Source organism: Erythranthe guttata, chromosome 13 (genome assembly GCF_056151865.1).
Source record: "Erythranthe guttata isolate IM_541 chromosome 13, IM_541, whole genome shotgun sequence".
Taxonomy (NCBI): Eukaryota; Viridiplantae; Streptophyta; class Magnoliopsida; order Lamiales; family Phrymaceae; genus Erythranthe; species Erythranthe guttata.
This window is the reverse complement of record NC_142545.1, coordinates 16,738,817-16,756,426: the sequence shown is the minus strand read 5'-3', so window position 1 is coordinate 16,756,426 and position 17,610 is coordinate 16,738,817. Positions and strand designations below refer to the sequence as shown.

Here is a 17,610-nt window from a genome sequence, read left to right as displayed (position 1 = left end):
GCAATATATGGGCAACACCATATTAAATTGGGGCCTCTGCAGGCCCATTTAGAAATATATCTATGTAGGGCCCATATTGGGACCCATTTACCAATTAGGTTTGTTCTTTTTCCAAAAGGAAATAATTCATTCCCACCACTTTGTACAATGAAAATTTGAACTTCACGTTTCCGCGTTTTGAATACGTTTCAGTGTCGTAAATTCGAAAACACCTGTCAGACACCTTATGATTCAACATTTTGCAATTTTAAAAAGTTAGAAACATGTTTAGTTAGCAAAATTTTAAAATATTTTTATTATTTATCTAATTTAATGATCAATGTCAAAGTGACAATTGAGTTGATATTTAAATAAAAAAATTCCTGCATGGATTCCACCGATTGCATTTCTGTTTTGATTTCCTTTATTTAATATTTTGCTCGATTTCTTGTGAATTGGAAATTCACCTCTTTATGTTTAAAATAATAGCAAATACCTTATCACATAGTAATCCACGCCACCAAGTTTGGTATCGGTCTATTTTAACTTTAATCTTTACCGAACAACCTAACGCGTGAGCCGTGTTGGTGGTTGAACTCATAATTTTATTAATTAATATTTTCTAAATTTACGAAATAATAAAATACAAAATTCAAACATGTAGATAAATTAACAATTACCGCTTAAGACATAGTATATAATTTTGCGCTAAATTAATATATTATTATTAAATTATATATGCTGTCAAAAGTAAAAGTAGAAAGATAAATAGAAAAGTGAGTCCAAAAGCATCAATAAATGCAGCTACCGAAATTGCTATTTCCACTCCTCAGTCGTCGTCTTCCACTCCACCACCATATATTTCTCGTGCGAATATGGTTGATACAGCAGATATCTTTTATGTGAGGTTCAGGTTGGACTTCTGATCTGTTTGTTTAGGTGGATTTTGATAGAACTGTAGCTATACACAAACTAAATTAAAGTTTTCCCCCAATTATATTTTGTGTTTTCGATTCAATCGAATAGATCCACAAACCCTAATTTTTTCACTGCAAAATCGGCTCGGTGAAAATGGCAACTCTACCGTTTGAGCTCGTCGAGGACATCCTCCGCCGTCTCCCCGTGAAAAGCCTCAAGCGGTTCCGCGCCGTCGCGAAGCTGTGGTGTTCTCTCATAGACAGCGAGAATTTCGTGAAAATGCACCTGCTTCAGTCGGTGGCGTCGAATTCACACCGGAGTCTTGTGCTCGGAGGGCTCGCCGTTTACACGCTTGACTTGGATTCACTCGACAAGGCTCACGTCGTCAAACCGCCGTTTTACTACAAGACGGTCGACTGCATCTCGAATTCCTGCAACGGTATAGTTCTTGTGATTAGCGATCCACCTGTTTTGTGGAACCCTTTTTCTAGAGATTACAAGGTTTTGCCGCAGTGTTCTGCCGAATATCCCACTGTGGACGAATATTACACGAAAACCACATGTGGTTTTGGATACGATTCGATAAACGATGATTACAAGATCGTCAGGGTAGTTGAGTACAGGAATAAAAGCAGCCATGTGTGGATGAATTCGAAGACTATGATCTACGGCCTCAAGTCCAATTCCTGGAGAGAAATCGAGGATTTCCCTTACCCGCTGCCTTTTCTGAAGGGGCACTGGCGTGCGTTTGTTAGTGGAGCTATGCACACGCTGGTGGAGGAGTACGATCGTGGGTACAGGGCGAGGATCATGGCTTTTAGCGTCGAGAGCGAGAAGCACTACGAGGTGGCAATGCCGCCTGGCTTTCGGACAAGAATTTTCGAACTGAACTTGGATAGCATTGAAGGGCGCCTTTGTCTGGTTTGCACTAACAGATCGCGTGCTGTTATTTGGGTGATGAATGAGTATGGGGTGAAAGAATCGTGGACTAAACTAGTTTCGATTTGTCCTCCTTTAATTGAGGAGGGTGATTTTGTGAAGCCGCTTGCGTATTCTGGGGAAAGAGATAAGATTCTGCTGAATTGCGAAGATAAGAGGCTTTTTTGGTATGATTTGAAAAAGAAAAGTGTTGAAGATGTTTTGGTGGATGGTATGCCTTTCGTGTTTTATGCTGAACCTTGTGTCGAGAGCCTTATTTCGCCTGATGGACCTCGTACGTTCAAGAAACTCGGACGTGATAAGATCAAGGGAAAGAAGATCAGGAATAAAAGGTGAATACTTTTATGATCTGTCCATCTCTTGTGTTGACTTGTGCAAGACCTAGTCAGTCAACTATGAATTTCTTATTCTTATGCTTCGAATTTCATGTGGCCTGTACATCATTGGCTTCTTCTCAATATGTTTTTCATCCTCTGAGAATAAGTCATTTCCTTACATATAAACACGTTTTCTTTTTTTGAACCAAAAGAATATATATACCTTTGAGAGAAGTTTCTATGCTTCAGATTAATGCTAAAAGTATTGGCTTGCAAAAAAAAAAAAATCAACTTCTTCGGTGTAGTGTTTTTGCATGTGATAATCTTGTTTTGACTGTTTACTCACCTCTGCTTTTATCAGGGATGATTTCTTGTCGGAGGGATTCAAGCTGGTGCTGTAATTAAACGAGCAGAGGAAAAGGCAAGAAGCAGAGAAAGAAAATACTACCGGATGAGATAAACGAGGCAAGTTAACCATTTTCCCTACGACAGTTGATGCATAATTGCTTACATTTTAAAAGTCTACACATTTTATGAACTCGAATGTTGTTATTGCAATTCTTTTAAGGAATAACATAACTGATGATAGTCATTTTGAATAAGAAACTTCTGAGCCTCCGACTCACTTTAGTCACTTTAAATTGTTTTCGTGGAACAAGTTCTAATGGACCATATTAAACAGATTATGTTCCGTGTTTTTTCATTTGACAGATTATCGTTATTGCTATTGACTCACTATACATAAAGCTTAAGAATTTATGTAGAACAAATATGATTAACAGCACAGTATTAGGAATTGGTTACTATAACTGTGCAGTTGGTGCTATTGCGTTTTTTATAGTGTAAGCACATTATCGTAGCATACTCTTTGTTCAATTTTGTGACCATATAACTGTTACTGCTGTGAAATGAAAGCAACTTGTCCATAGCCTATGCTAGTTCATAGTATTTAAATTGATCCAAATAGGAAAATCACTTGGTGAATTCTTTTAGTCCACCCTGAATTTGTGGAATTTGAAATATATTTTTAATTTGATTGAAGACTGTAAAATGTCATAGAACCATCATATCTAAAACCGAGCATCGTCTGCAATACAAAGCATTTCTAAACAATTTATCTATTACCCTGAGAACTTCCGACAGTAGCGAATTGTTAGTTTTTTCGAACTCTTACATCTGAACTAATTAAATTAATTTTCAGTCCAAATATACTCATCGTCTTGCTACTTTGATTTCAGAATAGCAACGAAGTAAAGATGCTGAAGAATCAAACAGGGAAGAAGCTCACTCGATCTTCTGTCAAAGTTCATACCGATGAAGGCGATTACGTTAAGGAGAATTTGCAGGTCCTGGGATTTACATTGGAGAGAAAGAAACACAATGGGTGGTTGTCACTTGTCTGCCCCTGTACAAATGTAGTATACAGATGTAACGAAATCGAGTCTAGCCCAATGAATGCATTGTTGTTCCAGCTTTGTTTGAATTATTATGGACTTTTAAAGTTGTGTTTGATAAAGAATCGAGTCGAGCTAGCTTTAGTTGAGCCAAATACTAATCGAGCTCGAGTAGCTTGACTTTTTGTACATTTTTTCTTTGTAATCAAACTCGAGCCGAGCTCGATAGATTTTCAGCTGAATGAGTGTGTGCAATTGTGGTTGTATTTTCCTTTTTTTTTTCATTATAATTATAATTACAAATAACTCTTGTGATTATTTGCCTAACTTCACCAATGTTAGAAGAACCGGACCGGCCGGTCGGACCGCGATCCGTCACAAAAGCGGTTTGGTGTGATGCTGAAAACCGGGATATTCAAGAACCCGGGTCACATGGCAAAAACCCAGTTCGACCGGCAAAACCCTGCGAACCCGCAAAACCGGTCAATGACCCGGTTTTATCTAAAATACTTCACGATGGCTGTTAGTGGCCGGATCTGCCGCGAAATTCACCGGAGGTGGCCGATCTGAGTCGAGTAGGCCGTGGGTGGCCGGAATTCAGATCTCCAATAGATCTGGCCGTGGGTGGCGGAATTCCACGAGTTTGGGTCGTGGGTGATTGAAACAAATTGTGTTTTTGGATAAAAGAGAAGAAGAAGATGGAAGAAAATAAACTGAGAAAAAAAAAGAAAGAAAAAGAAAAAAAGAGAGGGGAGAGAGACGGTGGATGGAAGATAGAAAAAAATAAGTATAAAAATATATAAGACAAAAATAGGTGTAGGAAATAATTAAAGGAATAGTTTATATATTTAAAAAGTTAATAATAAAAGGGAAGAGAGTGCGAGAAATAAAATAATATATATAGAAAATATAAATTTAAATATTAAAATTGAAAAAATAATAAAAAAAAATAAAAAACTCGGGTCGAACTCAATTGAACTGGTTTAACCGTAACCCGAATACTTATTATGTTTAGCAAATCTATATTAAAAAAATTCAACATTAAAAAACATTACTTTTGTTGTAAACCGTAAATAAAAAATTTCAAACAGTAAAAAACAAGTTCCTATTATTATTATTATTATTATTATTATTATTATTATTGTTGTACGATCTTATTTATCTTGTAATATGTATTTATTATTTAATACGCCCTTACTACACGAGGGCACAAGATTTAAATTGACGAGATCAGTCCATCTTTATCAAAATATTTAAATATTATTGTCGAGATATACACAAACCTTTGAACAATCTTTGATTAAAAAAATACTAAATATATCCGGGCAATTGTGTCATTTCACACAATATACCGTAAGAAAAAGCCTTGCACACCTGGCAACCGATCATCCAGACGGAGCAAAGGCAAACCCCCTTTAGACAATCTCGTCACTCTTAAAACATTTTCTTTCTCACACACTAAAACACACACGCAATTCGCACAGTCTCTCTCTCACTCTAGGTTTTGAAGAAATTCACTCACACACAAAACACACAGTGAAGAGGAAAGCAATAAAACCAGGAAACTGGGTATCTGTTGTCCAGGGGGGTTTACGATTCCATGGGCTCCGGCCCCCCGTAGAAAACCCCTCCCGCAGCCGCAGATGTCGTCATCTCTCTCCAAGCGAAAGCTCGACGATTATGCCGCCGATTCCATTTCTCCGATAAACCCTACCAGGATGCGTAAAGACCAAAATGCCCTCCCCTCCTCCTCCTCCAATTCCCCTTCCTCCACCCGGCCGCTCCCCTCCTGGCCACGATCATCCCCCGCCGGCGACACACACCTTCAATTTTTCGTCCGGATACTTTCCTACCACTCCCTCGTAGTCCAAGCGGATTCATCCGACACCGTTCGATCAATCCACGAGAAGATTGAGTCGATCACTGGTATTTCCATATTCGAACAACGGCTAATTTATCGCGGGAGGCAGTTACAGTTGGAGCAGACTTTGGCCGAGTGCAAGGTCCAGAATGATGCCAGTCTCAACTTGGTAGGCCGTATGCGTAGCACTGGGTACCCTGAGGCGTGGCAACTTATCAATGAAGTCGTTTCGTCTATTTTCCTTATGTACAAGACCAACCCGCCGTTGAACCGCCATAACCAGAAAAGTCTGAGAACGAAGCTCACGAATTTCGTGTCGGACTCCCTGAAAGATCCCTTGAGAGATACGGTGAAGAGCCGCGAAAAGTTATCCGGCTATTTGCAGATTTTCAACTCGTCTTCCGCTTCGGGTGCACTGGTAATGCTCTACATGTCTTCTTGTAAAACCAACAAAGAAGAAGCAGAAGAAGCCATTAAGAGCTTTATTACTAGCATTAAAAACAGTTGGAAGCATTTCTGTCTAGATACTGTGCTGATAGTGTTGGAATTCTGTAGGTTGTTAAATAAGACAGCGGGAATTGATGATCCCTTGTATTGTTTCTGTCGACGTACTTTGGGGGAAATGGCGAAGGAGGAGGGTATTGGTATTGCGAACAAAGAAAGTACTGGCATTGAGAAAAAGAAGTGTTTGATTGGAATTCATGATATATTCCCGTTTGTGAACGAATTAGCATCTAAGTTGTCCCGGGATTTGATGTCAAGTACAGAATCAACCTTCTTCCCTAGTCTTTCACCGAAAGATGTTACCGATTTCTCCACTTTTATTGAAGCCATGAAGATTCAGATTGAGAGACGAGTTGGGTTTGGTGGCCCAATTCGAGTTCCCCTGACAGAGGAGCTTCCATTGGATTATGCGGACAACGTTATCATTTTGCATGGGATATTTACTCATTTATTGAGTAAATTAGAGAACGTTTTGGTCAAAATCGAGGAGCATGTGGAGTGGGGTCAGAAGAAGCCACCCGATACCCATCTCCTCCTCCGATGGTACGAGTATCTTCGAGTACTGAAGGAGCTTAATAGTATTTCTAAACTTTACTATGGCTGTGAAAAGGTGTTTTGGGAAACTATGAAGCGGAGAAAAGATGTTTTGTGCTATCTTGTTGTAATGTGCGCAAAGAGGAAAGATGATAATAACTGGATTCTTGACTGTAAGGAACTGACCAATTTCGAGGCGAGGAAGTGTTTAGCAATGTTCATTCTTCCGGAGGTGAAGGATGAATATAATGACCTGCATGAAATGCTGATTGACCGCTCGCACTTGTTGGAAGAGTCCTACGAGTACATTGTGCATGCCGATTTAGATTCATTGCGTGCTGGTTTGTTTATGGAGTTCAAGAATGAGGAGGCTACTGGTCCTGGTGTCCTGCGAGAGTGGTTTTTCTTGGTCTGCCAAGCAATATTCAACCCTCAAAATGCGCTCTTTGTGGCTTGCCCTAATGACCGTAGAAGGTTCTACCCCAATCCAGGTTTGGTTTTCTAACACGTGTTCCTTTGACATTTATATCTTGTTCGCTCCTCCTTTTAAGAAATGTCTAAATTTTTAGTTTCATGCTTCTGCCAATTGTTGGAATTTATATTCATTCTGCATGTGTATGGATAATAATACTGTCTGTCAGATTGCATGCAATAGGAAAGCGTACGCATGGGTCTACTTTGTTATGCGGGTGGTTTTTGTGGTTTTCTCTTTCATACATATAAAAGAGTTTTACAATATCGGGGTTTGCCTCTCTGTCTTGCTAAGTAGTCTTATAAATGAAAAACTTAAGGTCCGTAAGAGTGTATCTGGAAATATTCTTCTAGAAGCAGTAACATAATGAAATAAATACGAACAAGAGACAATGATATTTGTGTACTTTTCTTGCTGTTGATAGTGAGTTGAAATGAAATTTCTCATAATCAGATTTTTTTTCCAAATCGTAGTAAATATGAATGAGAAAGCACTGGAACCCAAATAGTAGGTAATGATAAAATTATTGTTGTATTGATATGGGATACATGGTATACACTGACAAATGTGATTGGTTTGAAGAATGCGAGTATAAATTAGAGAGAAAAAAATTGGGCAAGTGCAGTTTCTAGAAGAAAAACTGAAACCGTAAACCTGAGAGTAAGAAATTCAGATATTGGGATTACATGTAAATAATTTGTATTATGTTTGGCAACACATGTTTTCCGACTGATAGGTACTATGTAGATCTGCCATAGACTTCTGGAAACGTCTATATATCTAATTATCTCTAACATAATGACTGTTCTTTTGAGTTGTTTGTGTGTGCCTGTCTATTGAACACGGGAACAAGTTGTTTTGCCTGAACTCATAAGTATTTTTCAAGTTCTTCTATTTCTTGACTTGTTTTATGGTTAGATTTGAATCTGAATGTATCTGAATGCTTTTGATTGCCTGCCTTGCTCAATGTGTCTCTTTGTTTTTATTTTAAGATATATGTTTATATTTCCGTCACGTATCATTATTTCTCCTGGTCTGACTTGTTTATTCTAATGTAATCGACATACTACAGTAGGTTTGTCCTCCGAATGAATTTATAAGTCTTCTAAGCTTTCAAGGTATTGTTTTTTTTTTTTTCTTTTTTTTTTTTTCTTTTTTCTTTTTTTTTTTTTTTCCCTATTTGCAGCATCCAAAGTGGACCCTTTGCACCTAAAATATTTCAGCTTCTCCGGCAAAGTGATTGCCTTAGCCTTGATGCACAAAGTGCAAGTCGGAATTGTACTCGATCGTGTGTTCTTCTTACAATTAGCTGGTCAAACAATCACCTTAGAAGATATAAAAGATGCGGATCCCTACTTATACAACAGCTGCAAGCAAATACTAGAGATGGACCCCACTACCATCGATCAAGATGCTTTAGGCCTAACATTCATCGACGAAAAAGAAGAGCTAGGAGCAAGGAAGGTCATTGAGCTCTGCCCCGATGGGAAAAACGTGATTGTAAATAGTAAAAATCGGAGACGGTATATTGATTCTCTTATTCAGCACCGCTTTGTCACATCTATTTCTGAGCAGGTGGCACATTTTACTGAAGGGTTTGCTGACATCATGAGTTCAAACGAGATCAAGAGATCCTTCTTCAGGTGTTTGAATCATGAAGATCTTGACTGTATGCTGCACGGTAGTGAGAGTGGAATCTCTGTAGAGGATTGGAGAGCACATACGGATTATCATGGCTTCGTGAAAACTGATGTTCAGATATCCTGGTTTTGGGAGGTACGTTTTGTCGGTTGACTGTTGTATCTTTGTATCGAAATAATGTGTTCATATCTGCTTCGTGACGAAATTCCTTTTTTGCCCTTTTCCTCTCTGAGATGTGAGGGATGGTTAGAGAAATGAAATAAGGGTAGGAGTGGAAATTAGAATGTGATTTCCCAATTCCGCCCAATCTGATACGGAATTTTCCGATTTTGGGATGAAATTTTTATTTCCGATCTCGCTGACTTTTTTTTATCGGAATCATATATGAAATTCCAGGAATTTCCTGTCCGATTTTATTTTCAAAAATTTTGGATTTTTTTAGAAAGTAATTTTATATTATTAGAAGGGTGTACTATGAAAGATTTGGATTTCGAATTCAGAATAACAAAATCAGTGATTTTTTATTTTATTTTTTTTTATTTTTTTTATCGAGTCATTTGTCAAGAAATTTCAAGTCCATAGCTTTCATTTTAGTTAGTTTTTTTAGCAATTGTGGTGGATTTCAAATCCCTTCTCATTTGGAGTTGTTTCAAATCCATTCATTTCAAATCCCTCAACACAAACACAGCCTAAAAGTAAACCAAATTTTGTTTATTTCAAATCCATTCATGTTAATATGGTAGGATTTATTTTTATGTTCATGATTTAAAAAATTGTTGTTTTCCGTTGCATTTTCTTCCTGTTTTTTTATTCCTTCAAAGGGAAAATAAATACAAGATGATAAATTATTTGCAACTCTTCCAGATTGTCGGGAATATGACGAAAGAGCAGAAAAAGATTCTCCTCTTCTTTTGGACCTCGATAAAATATTTACCGGTAGAAGGTTTCAGTGGATTGGCTTCTCGGCTTTACATATACAAGACCAGCGAGCCGATTGACCGTTTGCCTTCTTCTCACACATGCTTTTACAGGCTGTGTTTCCCTGCTTACACCACCATTAACGACATGCAAGAACGTCTTCGTATTATTACTCAGGAGCATGTAGGTTGCAGCTTCGGTACTTGGTGAAAATAATTAATAAAATAAGAAGAAAAAAAAACTGTACATACAAAATATAAATTTAATTTTAGTCTGTAAATATAGCAGATTTCACTCTGTTAACTATTTTGGCCCTTGACTGTGTGCAAGGAGGAGGTGTTCTTGCTAGTTCGTTAGCCTGCTGTCGTATTTTCGTTGACGGAGATTGTGGCTGCTTTTTGGTAAATTTAAGTTATATAGAAGGCAACAAGGGTAAGGGTAGTAATTTTTATCTGCATTCTGGAATATAGATTTTTATTTTGTGGTACATTGTTGTGTGAGTTTATAGAAGCTGATTTCTTGATTCATAAAATATGTTGAATTCTTTTGCCATCAAATGTCAAGAAAAAGTTGGGGGGGGGGGGAAATTATAATTGTGATGAAATTGAAGATGATGGCTCAGCCTCTATTGTACGGTGTTCAGTCCTGAAATTCAAGAAGGTGGCGACTCCAATTGAAAACAAGCATCAAGCCACAACTACTCAAATCTAGAAAATCTTAGATATATCCCAACTCACACTGAGTCGATTCACCAACACATGCATGCAGAGTTAATTAGTCAAAAAAACACTCTCAGACTCGGTAAATCCCTGATTGATTTCTTTCACTCAGTTACTCAGAGACAGAGGAGATTGAAAGAAGAAAACTCAGAAATGCGTATTTACTCTTTCTTGTCCATCTCTATTTTGTAAAAGTGCCAACACAAATCATTTAAAAAAAAAAACATATAAATAAAACCATTATGATTTATTTAATATTATATTTATTCAAAATCTGAGGGATCAAACACCATCAAAAGCAAAGCAGAAAACCAGTTTAACCATATGGGATAGAAATTCCATATCAAAGAAAAAAAGAAAAGGCAACACCTTGCTTGAATCGCTCTATGCCACTGTAATAGAGCGTTCATGCAGACAGAACACTTATATTATTATTATAATATTATAATATTATAATTGAATACCAGTAAATAAATAAACTAGTAATTAAATAGAGAAAAATAAATAAATAATAAACTTAACCACCATAATTTAATTGCTCGCGTCCAGCGTAAAAACGGATCCAAATAGTACTGCTTTTATACTTTGCCTTCTTCACTCCTCAGTTTTTTTAACCGAAGCTTCCTCCGCGGCTTCATCTTCAGCTTCGGCTTCGGCTTCGGCTTCGGCAGCAGGGGCAGTTTCTTCTTCGGCGACGGGTTCCACTTCTACCTCTGGCTCCACCGCTGCTGGCTCCTCCTCCTCCGCGGCGAGGGCGGCTTCTAGAGTCTCCTCCACAGCAGGCGGCGCCGCCGCCTCTGGCTCCTTCTCTGCAAGAACAACGACCTCTTCCTTTTCCACCTCAGCTGGCGCAGTCTCTTCAGCTGCAACTTCCTGGGGCACGGCTTCTGCAGCCGGTTCCTCGGTGACAACTTTCTCAGGCTCGGCTTCAACAGCTGGCTCCTCCGCCGGAGCTGCAGCTTCTTCAGTTACCTCCGCCGCGTCGGAGGCTGGTGCCTCCACCGCAGCCTCCTCCTCTAATTTCTTCTCTTGGGTGGCGGCGATCACTTCCTCTTCAGTTGAAACGATTTTGGGTACTGTTTGTGGGACCTATGAACATAAGATTCAACCTAAATCATTTTTTTTATTTGTATTAATTAATAGTAAATTAAAAAATCACTCGAAAAAAAAATGATCATATATTATACACGATTATGAATAATCGTTGCTTCAACGATCAATGTACTTTTTTCGTAACACATGCACATACGGCGATGATCATGATATGTTTATTATCCACAGCCTAAATCGACATTCAAATTATTATATAAATGTAAGATGTTGATCGATATGCGCGCAGTTAAAGAAGTTGATCAAACTTTTCAGACATGCAAGTCGAAACGAAAAAGTTTGATCTCGTCGCGCATGATCGGAAAGCAAATATTATTGATCAAAGCTAATATATAAACTAATTAATCAAAATATTGGATCCCACTAAATCAAATACAGAAAACGCAAATCGACCGATACCGATACCTCAACGGTGGCCATTTGTAATATGGAAGAGTGATTGAAAGAAGAGCAGAAAATGGGAAAAGAAAACTGAAATACGATATGTTGCTTTAGTGTATGTGATGATGGGGAATGAGAGATTAGAAGGGGTATTTATAGGAATTCAAAATCAGCATTACTAATAGCTGAGGATGAGAAATAAAAATTAAAATAATAATTAAAAAAAGAGAGAGAGAGAATCTTAGGCAAATTGACACATCAGATATGATGGTGATGAAAAGGGCCCAGTCTTGTCTAGTTGTAAATGGTTATACTTTTCGAAAAAAAGAAAATAAAAGGGTGATAATTTCTTCTATTATTAATTGTTATATACATGTAAAGAAAGAGTGTGGGGGCTTTTGATTTTTGAAAGGGCAAACTCACATGCATTGGTGGAGGCCATTTCTCTATTTAATTGCATATCTTTTTCTCTATCTTTAATTTAATTTTTCTTTTAATTGCTTCTTCTGTGGCTGACTATTGTCATCATACATCCATCTTCAACCATTTCTATTTACAACCCACTAATTCTCTCTTTCCAAAATAAAATGTGGTAAAACAAACTGTTTTTTTTTTATTCAAATTATTTTTTGGTACAATCATAGTTACTAGTGTAAATGAGCTGAGTCGACTCGACAAAAGTTCGAAATCAGAACTCGAATTTTTCAAGCTCAAACTCGAGCTCGCCGAAACAACCAAGTTATGTTCGTTTTACGCCGCCCCGTATCATAATAGATGAATGGATTTGTAATTGTAGGGTAAAAAAATAGAAAGAGAATGTTGAACTATTTGTAAACCGAGCACTTGATTGATGGTGCTAGGAATTGGACTTTAAAGTGGGACCCATACCGCCAGCTGTGACAATCAAACACCTCGTAAAAAGGATGCCCACCTGTCGAGTCGCTGACGTGGCACCCCCTCTTCGATTCTTAAACACGAAAATGCGCGCCTTCGATAACCGCGCTGCCCGGGATGTGGGACCACTTTAGATGCTTTTGGAGAAAAGTACACTCGTGACGTGGGTCCCGCATTGATGGGTGCCACGCTGGATCACAGTCACCACCTCATCTTGTCTCCTCTTTTACTTGATTTTTTCTTCTCACTAATCTCATTATTAAATTCCAGAAATTAGTTATATAGTTTTTAAATTTACATAAACCTCTTGAGTTTAGGTCAGAAGAAAACTAACAGCATAAGAAATTAATTAATTTTAATTAAAAATAACATAAAATTTTATGTACGGTTGAATCTAAAGTATGCACTAAAATTTACCTAAAATTTAGTAGCATCAAATAGTTTTGATTGATGGTATGGTATGGGCGGTGGAGATGACCCCACTGTAGTGGGCCCCACCCGACATGGCTTTCGTGCTATTATTTTGCTGCTCATGGCTACCAACCACTAGGAGAATGCCACGTGGAATATGGTACCTACGAGCCTGAAAGAGGACCGTGGCATTTAGCATTTTGGTTTTTACGGTTACACGTCGTCGGTGTGCCATCACCTCAGAGGTGGGCGGCCCCACTTTTATTTTCTGAAATAAAATATTCGTTTGATGATTCTGACATTTGACTGTGTAATTATATTATTCTTTTTTTTTTTTTGAGAGTTTAAGGATGTAAAAGTATTTAAGCATTAATCAAAACATTTTTCTTTAATTTAACGGTTCAACAAATAAAAAATCAGAGAAAAAATATGCAAATATATTGCGAATGAACCTTCTTGAGTTATGAAGAGCCATGCGTCAATATAAATAGTATAATGAAGGGGTGGTCAATGGAAATAGTCGTTCAAGAGTGTCGATACATACAACCTCTACACACAAATTCCAACAAAAAAAGCGATGAACGTAGACCATTTGACGGATAAGTAGCAGTATAAAGCAATTATCCGATGAAAATAACGAAGATGGCGTGAGGGAATAAATATTTAATAGATTGGATTAAGTGGAATAAATCAATAAATTAGGCAACTTTAACTATAGAAACAATCCCTGTCTGCAGGAAGATGCTGCGAAATCATAACTAGTATGCACGCGTATTGCCTCGGTCTAAAATCTTAAAAAAAAAAAAAAAAAAAAAAAAAAAAAAACGAGGGTGATTTTGATGTTCCGGCATGAATCTTGAAGCAATTATAGTAAATCATGGTGCAAACATTTTAGTCCAAGGTTGTCACAGCTTCACGAGACATGCTTTTTTTTGCAACCGGATGACGAATAGTATTCGAAAATCATTTAAAATCTTGGTCCACCTTTGAAAGTGGTGTCTCTCGTAGTTGAGAACAAAATTCATAACTGGCCCCAAATTCATCTATCTGGCACAAGAAACCATCTCAGCCACCATACTGTGATATTTGCACAACTCGATAAATGAAAACTGAAAGAAATTCATCCACCGTAATGTTTCGATTTTTAATACCCTGTGCGGATTCAACCAAAAACATAATCTATATATCCATTGTAAGCCACAGCCTATTGCGAGTTGATGTTTCAATGTACGACTACGAATACATTGAACAGTCATTGGCTCTTTGCAGAAAACATAGAAAAAAGTTCTGTATGAATAACTTGCATCAGCAGTATACTACTCACTCGTGTTTAAAAGATTAAGATATTCGCAGTAGTACATCAACTATTATGGCACAATATTGAAATAAACTTAGACAGAAGAATCTAAACACTTGGAACAAAATGTTGGTAATATTTTAAATTAAAGTGACTCAGCTTAATAGTACAATTTGTAATAATCAAGATCTACTAGTTCCTTAAATTGAAGCAAATACGGCCAAGGGACATTTGGCAAGAAGCAGGCAGTTTTTGCGGGTCTCTAGGGCACGTATGAACTTGATATTCATGCCCTAAATTGGCTTGTTGCAACATAGGCACAAATTGTTAGTACTCGTCATCAATTTTCAGCTGACGAATTTCTTTAGAACTGCTTCTGCTCGCTGCTCGAATTTTGGTAAGGCCCAATCATGTTGAACGATGTCTAGGTTATCCTTCTCCGCTCCCAAACTCTGATCCGATAATAGGCCAGTCATCAGATTCATGGTTTTGAAAGGAAACAAAAAAAATCATGGGAATTAGATTTCTAATTGATTAGCTATCAAAAAGCAAGAAAAAGAAAGACCGGTTTAGGATTCGTTACAGCCAGTAAAAAGTAAACCACGGAAAATGCTAATTGGGCAAATACAAGAATCAGTTGAAAATCATGGGGACAATACAAATGCTGGAATTACACAACATCACACCTCGGAAGCAGATAACAGGCTTTTTTGTTAAATGGAAATTTAGGCAGAAAGTTTAGATTGGGTTATGAAGAATAATTGCCCACTAGGAAGTCGAACGAAAAATTGCAAAATTCTTTGATTAACAGGAACATAGGAGAATCATTAAATATTATTGCACTCTTAACAGGAAGATGTAATACATTCCTCTTGAGCATGTCTGTTATAAGAATTAAAAGCAAATAGCGAAAATTACAGACTTACCTTTGTTGGATCGAATCCAAATCCACTCATTTGCATCATACGTTGAGTATCATCAGTTGCTGATCAAAGTCAAATTTTTATGTTAATTGCTGATAAAAATAGAAGTACTTTCTCCATCAAAAAATAGATATTTATGTGGCTCGACAATTTTTTTAGTCTTCTTTTTTTCAATACAAGTGAAATAAGCAAAGTGTCAGAATGTTAATTTTTAAGTCGAGAAATACTGACCATTTTCTTCTCCGAGAATAAGGCTAAAGAGGCCTCTTAGACCAAATAGATTGAGAAAATACCTGTCAAATAAAGCTTAATCATTACACCCATTGTTGATAATGTGAAACCAACCAACTAGCAACTGTTGTTCATTAGTGAAAAAAAAAATGTCGTTGATTAGTGATATTGAAATTGTTGCTAATGAGTTGCAAGAATACCATGAGCGGCTGCTGACATAGCTGACATCAACGGTGCTCAAGTCTATACCGTTTTGCAGCATTCCCCTGAATCTCTGAGTAAGCGGAAACGGAATCTTTGCTGGAAAACAAAATGTGCATCGAATAATGTCAGCCTTGTAATCTTGTTAATATATGGATATCCAAAAAGGGAACCGACGATACATGACATTTAATTTCAGTATCAAAAGGTTCCAATAATTCGAATGGTAACATAATCTATAGAAGCCAATCTATAACTGCGAACTCAGCTATAAATGCACATCAAGATGGCAATACGTAAGGACGAGAATAAACAAGAAAATAAGGAATGGAAAACAAACCTGCTACAAATCCAGAGAAGAAGAAGTTAACCCATGCAAAAGTAAGTGTCTGTTGAATAAAACACGAGCACATTAAGGATGACAGATCTTTCCTCCAACAATACTGTGAAATAAAACTGAAATATACGGCAACTGTACCTGAGGAATGATCATCGAGAGATTTTTTTTCATCATATCCATAGCCATGTTTGGATCGGAGAACATCTGTGCCTGTGGATTCTGAGCTTGGCCCTTAGGCACGTGTAATAAACCGTTCTCCTGCAATTTCAGTTAAATATGTTTCCCATTTAGTAACTATTGCATAACTCATTCGTGGCTAGCACCCACTCGGAAGGGCATAACAGTAAATGGTAGTATCGAATATATATATATATATATATATATATATATGTCCAGTAACAATTCCACTGCTATGAACAGCAGAGTTTGAGATTCAGACATGCTTCAGTTGTTCTACTTTGCTTACTCTTGATAATATTCACTTTCTCTTTCTTAATCTAATCTTAACTACACTTACTGGTGTTCTAAAAACTAATTACCGAGATCTAAAGCAGAATATTCAACTAATCACCCCCAAAAACATAAATTCGAGTCTTTAATCTCAACTAAACCACAAGCACCAGTAGGAAACACACGTTGAGAATACAATTTCTAACCTCGTTGCTGTAATAGTTCTTACGAGCACGGAACGACTTAGCAGGGATGAAATTCGCGGCCGCCCTCAGATTCCGTGCCCTAATTATCAGTTGCCTGTGAAACAAAAAAACAATTCGCAGATTAAATAAATCTCCATACACTATTACGCGCCAGTACTGGAACAAAACAGCAAAAAAACGAATAAGAAATTACCCTTCTTTGACAATTTTGACATCGGGAGTTTGATCGGAGCGCATGAGCTTAGAAACGAAGTAACGGAGGACTCCGATGAGTACCATCACCACCGACAGTGGAATCAGCACCCAGTCTCTGATCGCCGTATCCAAAACCAAATCTTCCGCCATTGCTTTTTTCCTTCGGAATATTTCGGATCTCTGCTCACGCGCTTCTGGTTTTTTTAGAGTTTCTTTGGAACTTCAGATGCCCAAGGAGAGGTGCTCGGTATTTGCGGGTCAAATCTATTTTCGGGCCCTAATTTCGAATTAAAAAACACAACGGGCCAATTGCGCCATCTGATTGGCCCAATAAAAAGCCCAACCCAATATTGGCCTTCATTCTGGATTTATGTCAGTTTATCAACTGATTAAACAACCAATTAAGTAGAGCAAAATTTTTTTATAAAAAGTTAATGGATTTTATTTAATGATTGTTTTGTTAATGGATTAATGGCCCTAAAACCGACCAATGCTACCAAATCAACGCAAGGGATGATCTAGTGGTTGTAGCAAGTGAGTGTGTCAATTGGCTCAAGTTCGAATCCTCTTGCCAACGGTCGCTAGGTGGAGCTTGGTTAGCCTATTGTAACAATAGTTTATGGCCTGGTTTTAAAGAAAAATAAAAAAATTAAATAAAGAATGAAGTGAATTAGCACTCAATTAACAAACTTATTACACGGACTAAACCAACAATTACATTAATCAGCCTAGAGCAACACACTTTCTGAACCAAAGAGAAGATTCTAAGCTTGCA

The 17,610-nt window shown here is 37.5% G+C and overlaps 4 protein-coding genes across 4 annotated transcripts; 2 read left to right on the top strand and 2 right to left on the bottom strand.

Annotated features, from left to right (window-relative positions):
- The first annotated feature begins 677 nt into the window (after window positions 1-677).
- LOC105969007 (F-box protein CPR1) lies at window positions 678-3,813 on the top strand. Its single transcript, XM_088811542.1, has 3 exons — window positions 678-2,168; window positions 2,515-2,618; window positions 3,392-3,813. The coding sequence occupies exons 1-2, from the start codon at window positions 1,051-1,053 to the stop codon at window positions 2,552-2,554; spliced, it is 1,158 nt and encodes a 385-aa protein (XP_088667668.1). The 5' UTR covers window positions 678-1,050; the 3' UTR covers window positions 2,555-2,618; window positions 3,392-3,813.
- Window positions 3,814-4,878: 1,065 nt separating this feature from the next.
- On the top strand, window positions 4,879-10,009 carry UPL5 (ubiquitin protein ligase 5). Its single transcript, XM_012993588.2, has 3 exons — window positions 4,879-6,937; window positions 8,105-8,694; window positions 9,424-10,009. Exons 1-3 carry the CDS (start codon window positions 5,191-5,193, stop codon window positions 9,685-9,687), a joined length of 2,601 nt encoding a protein of 866 aa, XP_012849042.2. The 5' UTR covers window positions 4,879-5,190; the 3' UTR covers window positions 9,688-10,009.
- Window positions 10,010-10,442: 433 nt separating this feature from the next.
- Window positions 10,443-16,104, bottom strand: LOC105969114 (uncharacterized). The gene is made up of 3 exons (XM_012993853.2): window positions 16,096-16,104; window positions 11,712-11,771; window positions 10,443-11,285 (listed from the first exon to the last, which is right to left on the bottom strand). The coding sequence occupies exons 2-3, from the start codon at window positions 11,724-11,726 to the stop codon at window positions 10,791-10,793; spliced, it is 510 nt and encodes a 169-aa protein (XP_012849307.2). The 5' UTR covers window positions 11,727-11,771; window positions 16,096-16,104; the 3' UTR covers window positions 10,443-10,790.
- On the bottom strand, window positions 14,278-17,090 carry LOC105969064 (ER membrane protein complex subunit-like protein (Protein of unknown function DUF106, transmembrane)). The gene is made up of 8 exons (XM_012993792.2): window positions 16,834-17,090; window positions 16,641-16,734; window positions 16,123-16,242; window positions 15,985-16,033; window positions 15,644-15,743; window positions 15,444-15,505; window positions 15,216-15,274; window positions 14,278-14,741 (listed from the first exon to the last, which is right to left on the bottom strand). The coding sequence occupies exons 1-8, from the start codon at window positions 16,983-16,985 to the stop codon at window positions 14,637-14,639; spliced, it is 741 nt and encodes a 246-aa protein (XP_012849246.2). The 5' UTR covers window positions 16,986-17,090; the 3' UTR covers window positions 14,278-14,636.
- Window positions 17,091-17,610: the final 520 nt, after the last annotated feature.

What these genes read in the sequence shown, in the direction of transcription:
- LOC105969007 (XM_088811542.1), top strand. Translation starts at nt 1,051, where the DNA reads ATGGCAACTCTACCGTTTGAGCTCGTCGAGGACATCCTCCGCCGTCTC. An exon ending in AAGAAGATCAGGAATAAAAG is followed by an intron (nt 2,169 to 2,514) that starts GTGAATACTTTT and finishes TGCTTTTATCAG; the next exon opens with GGATGATTTCTTGTCGGAGG.
- UPL5 (XM_012993588.2), top strand. Translation starts at nt 5,191, where the DNA reads ATGTCGTCATCTCTCTCCAAGCGAAAGCTCGACGATTATGCCGCCGAT. An exon ending in AAGGTTCTACCCCAATCCAG is followed by an intron (nt 6,938 to 8,104) that starts GTTTGGTTTTCT and finishes CCCTATTTGCAG; the next exon opens with CATCCAAAGTGGACCCTTTG. An exon ending in AGATATCCTGGTTTTGGGAG is followed by an intron (nt 8,695 to 9,423) that starts GTACGTTTTGTC and finishes CAACTCTTCCAG; the next exon opens with ATTGTCGGGAATATGACGAA.
- LOC105969064 (XM_012993792.2), bottom strand. Translation starts at nt 16,985, where the DNA reads ATGGCGGAAGATTTGGTTTTGGATACGGCGATCAGAGACTGGGTGCTG. An exon ending in GTCAAAATTGTCAAAGAAGG is followed by an intron (nt 16,735 to 16,833) that starts GTAATTTCTTAT and finishes TTTGTTTCACAG; the next exon opens with GCAACTGATAATTAGGGCAC. An exon ending in TATTCTCGGAGAAGAAAATG is followed by an intron (nt 15,275 to 15,443) that starts GTCAGTATTTCT and finishes GACTTTGATCAG; the next exon opens with CAACTGATGATACTCAACGT.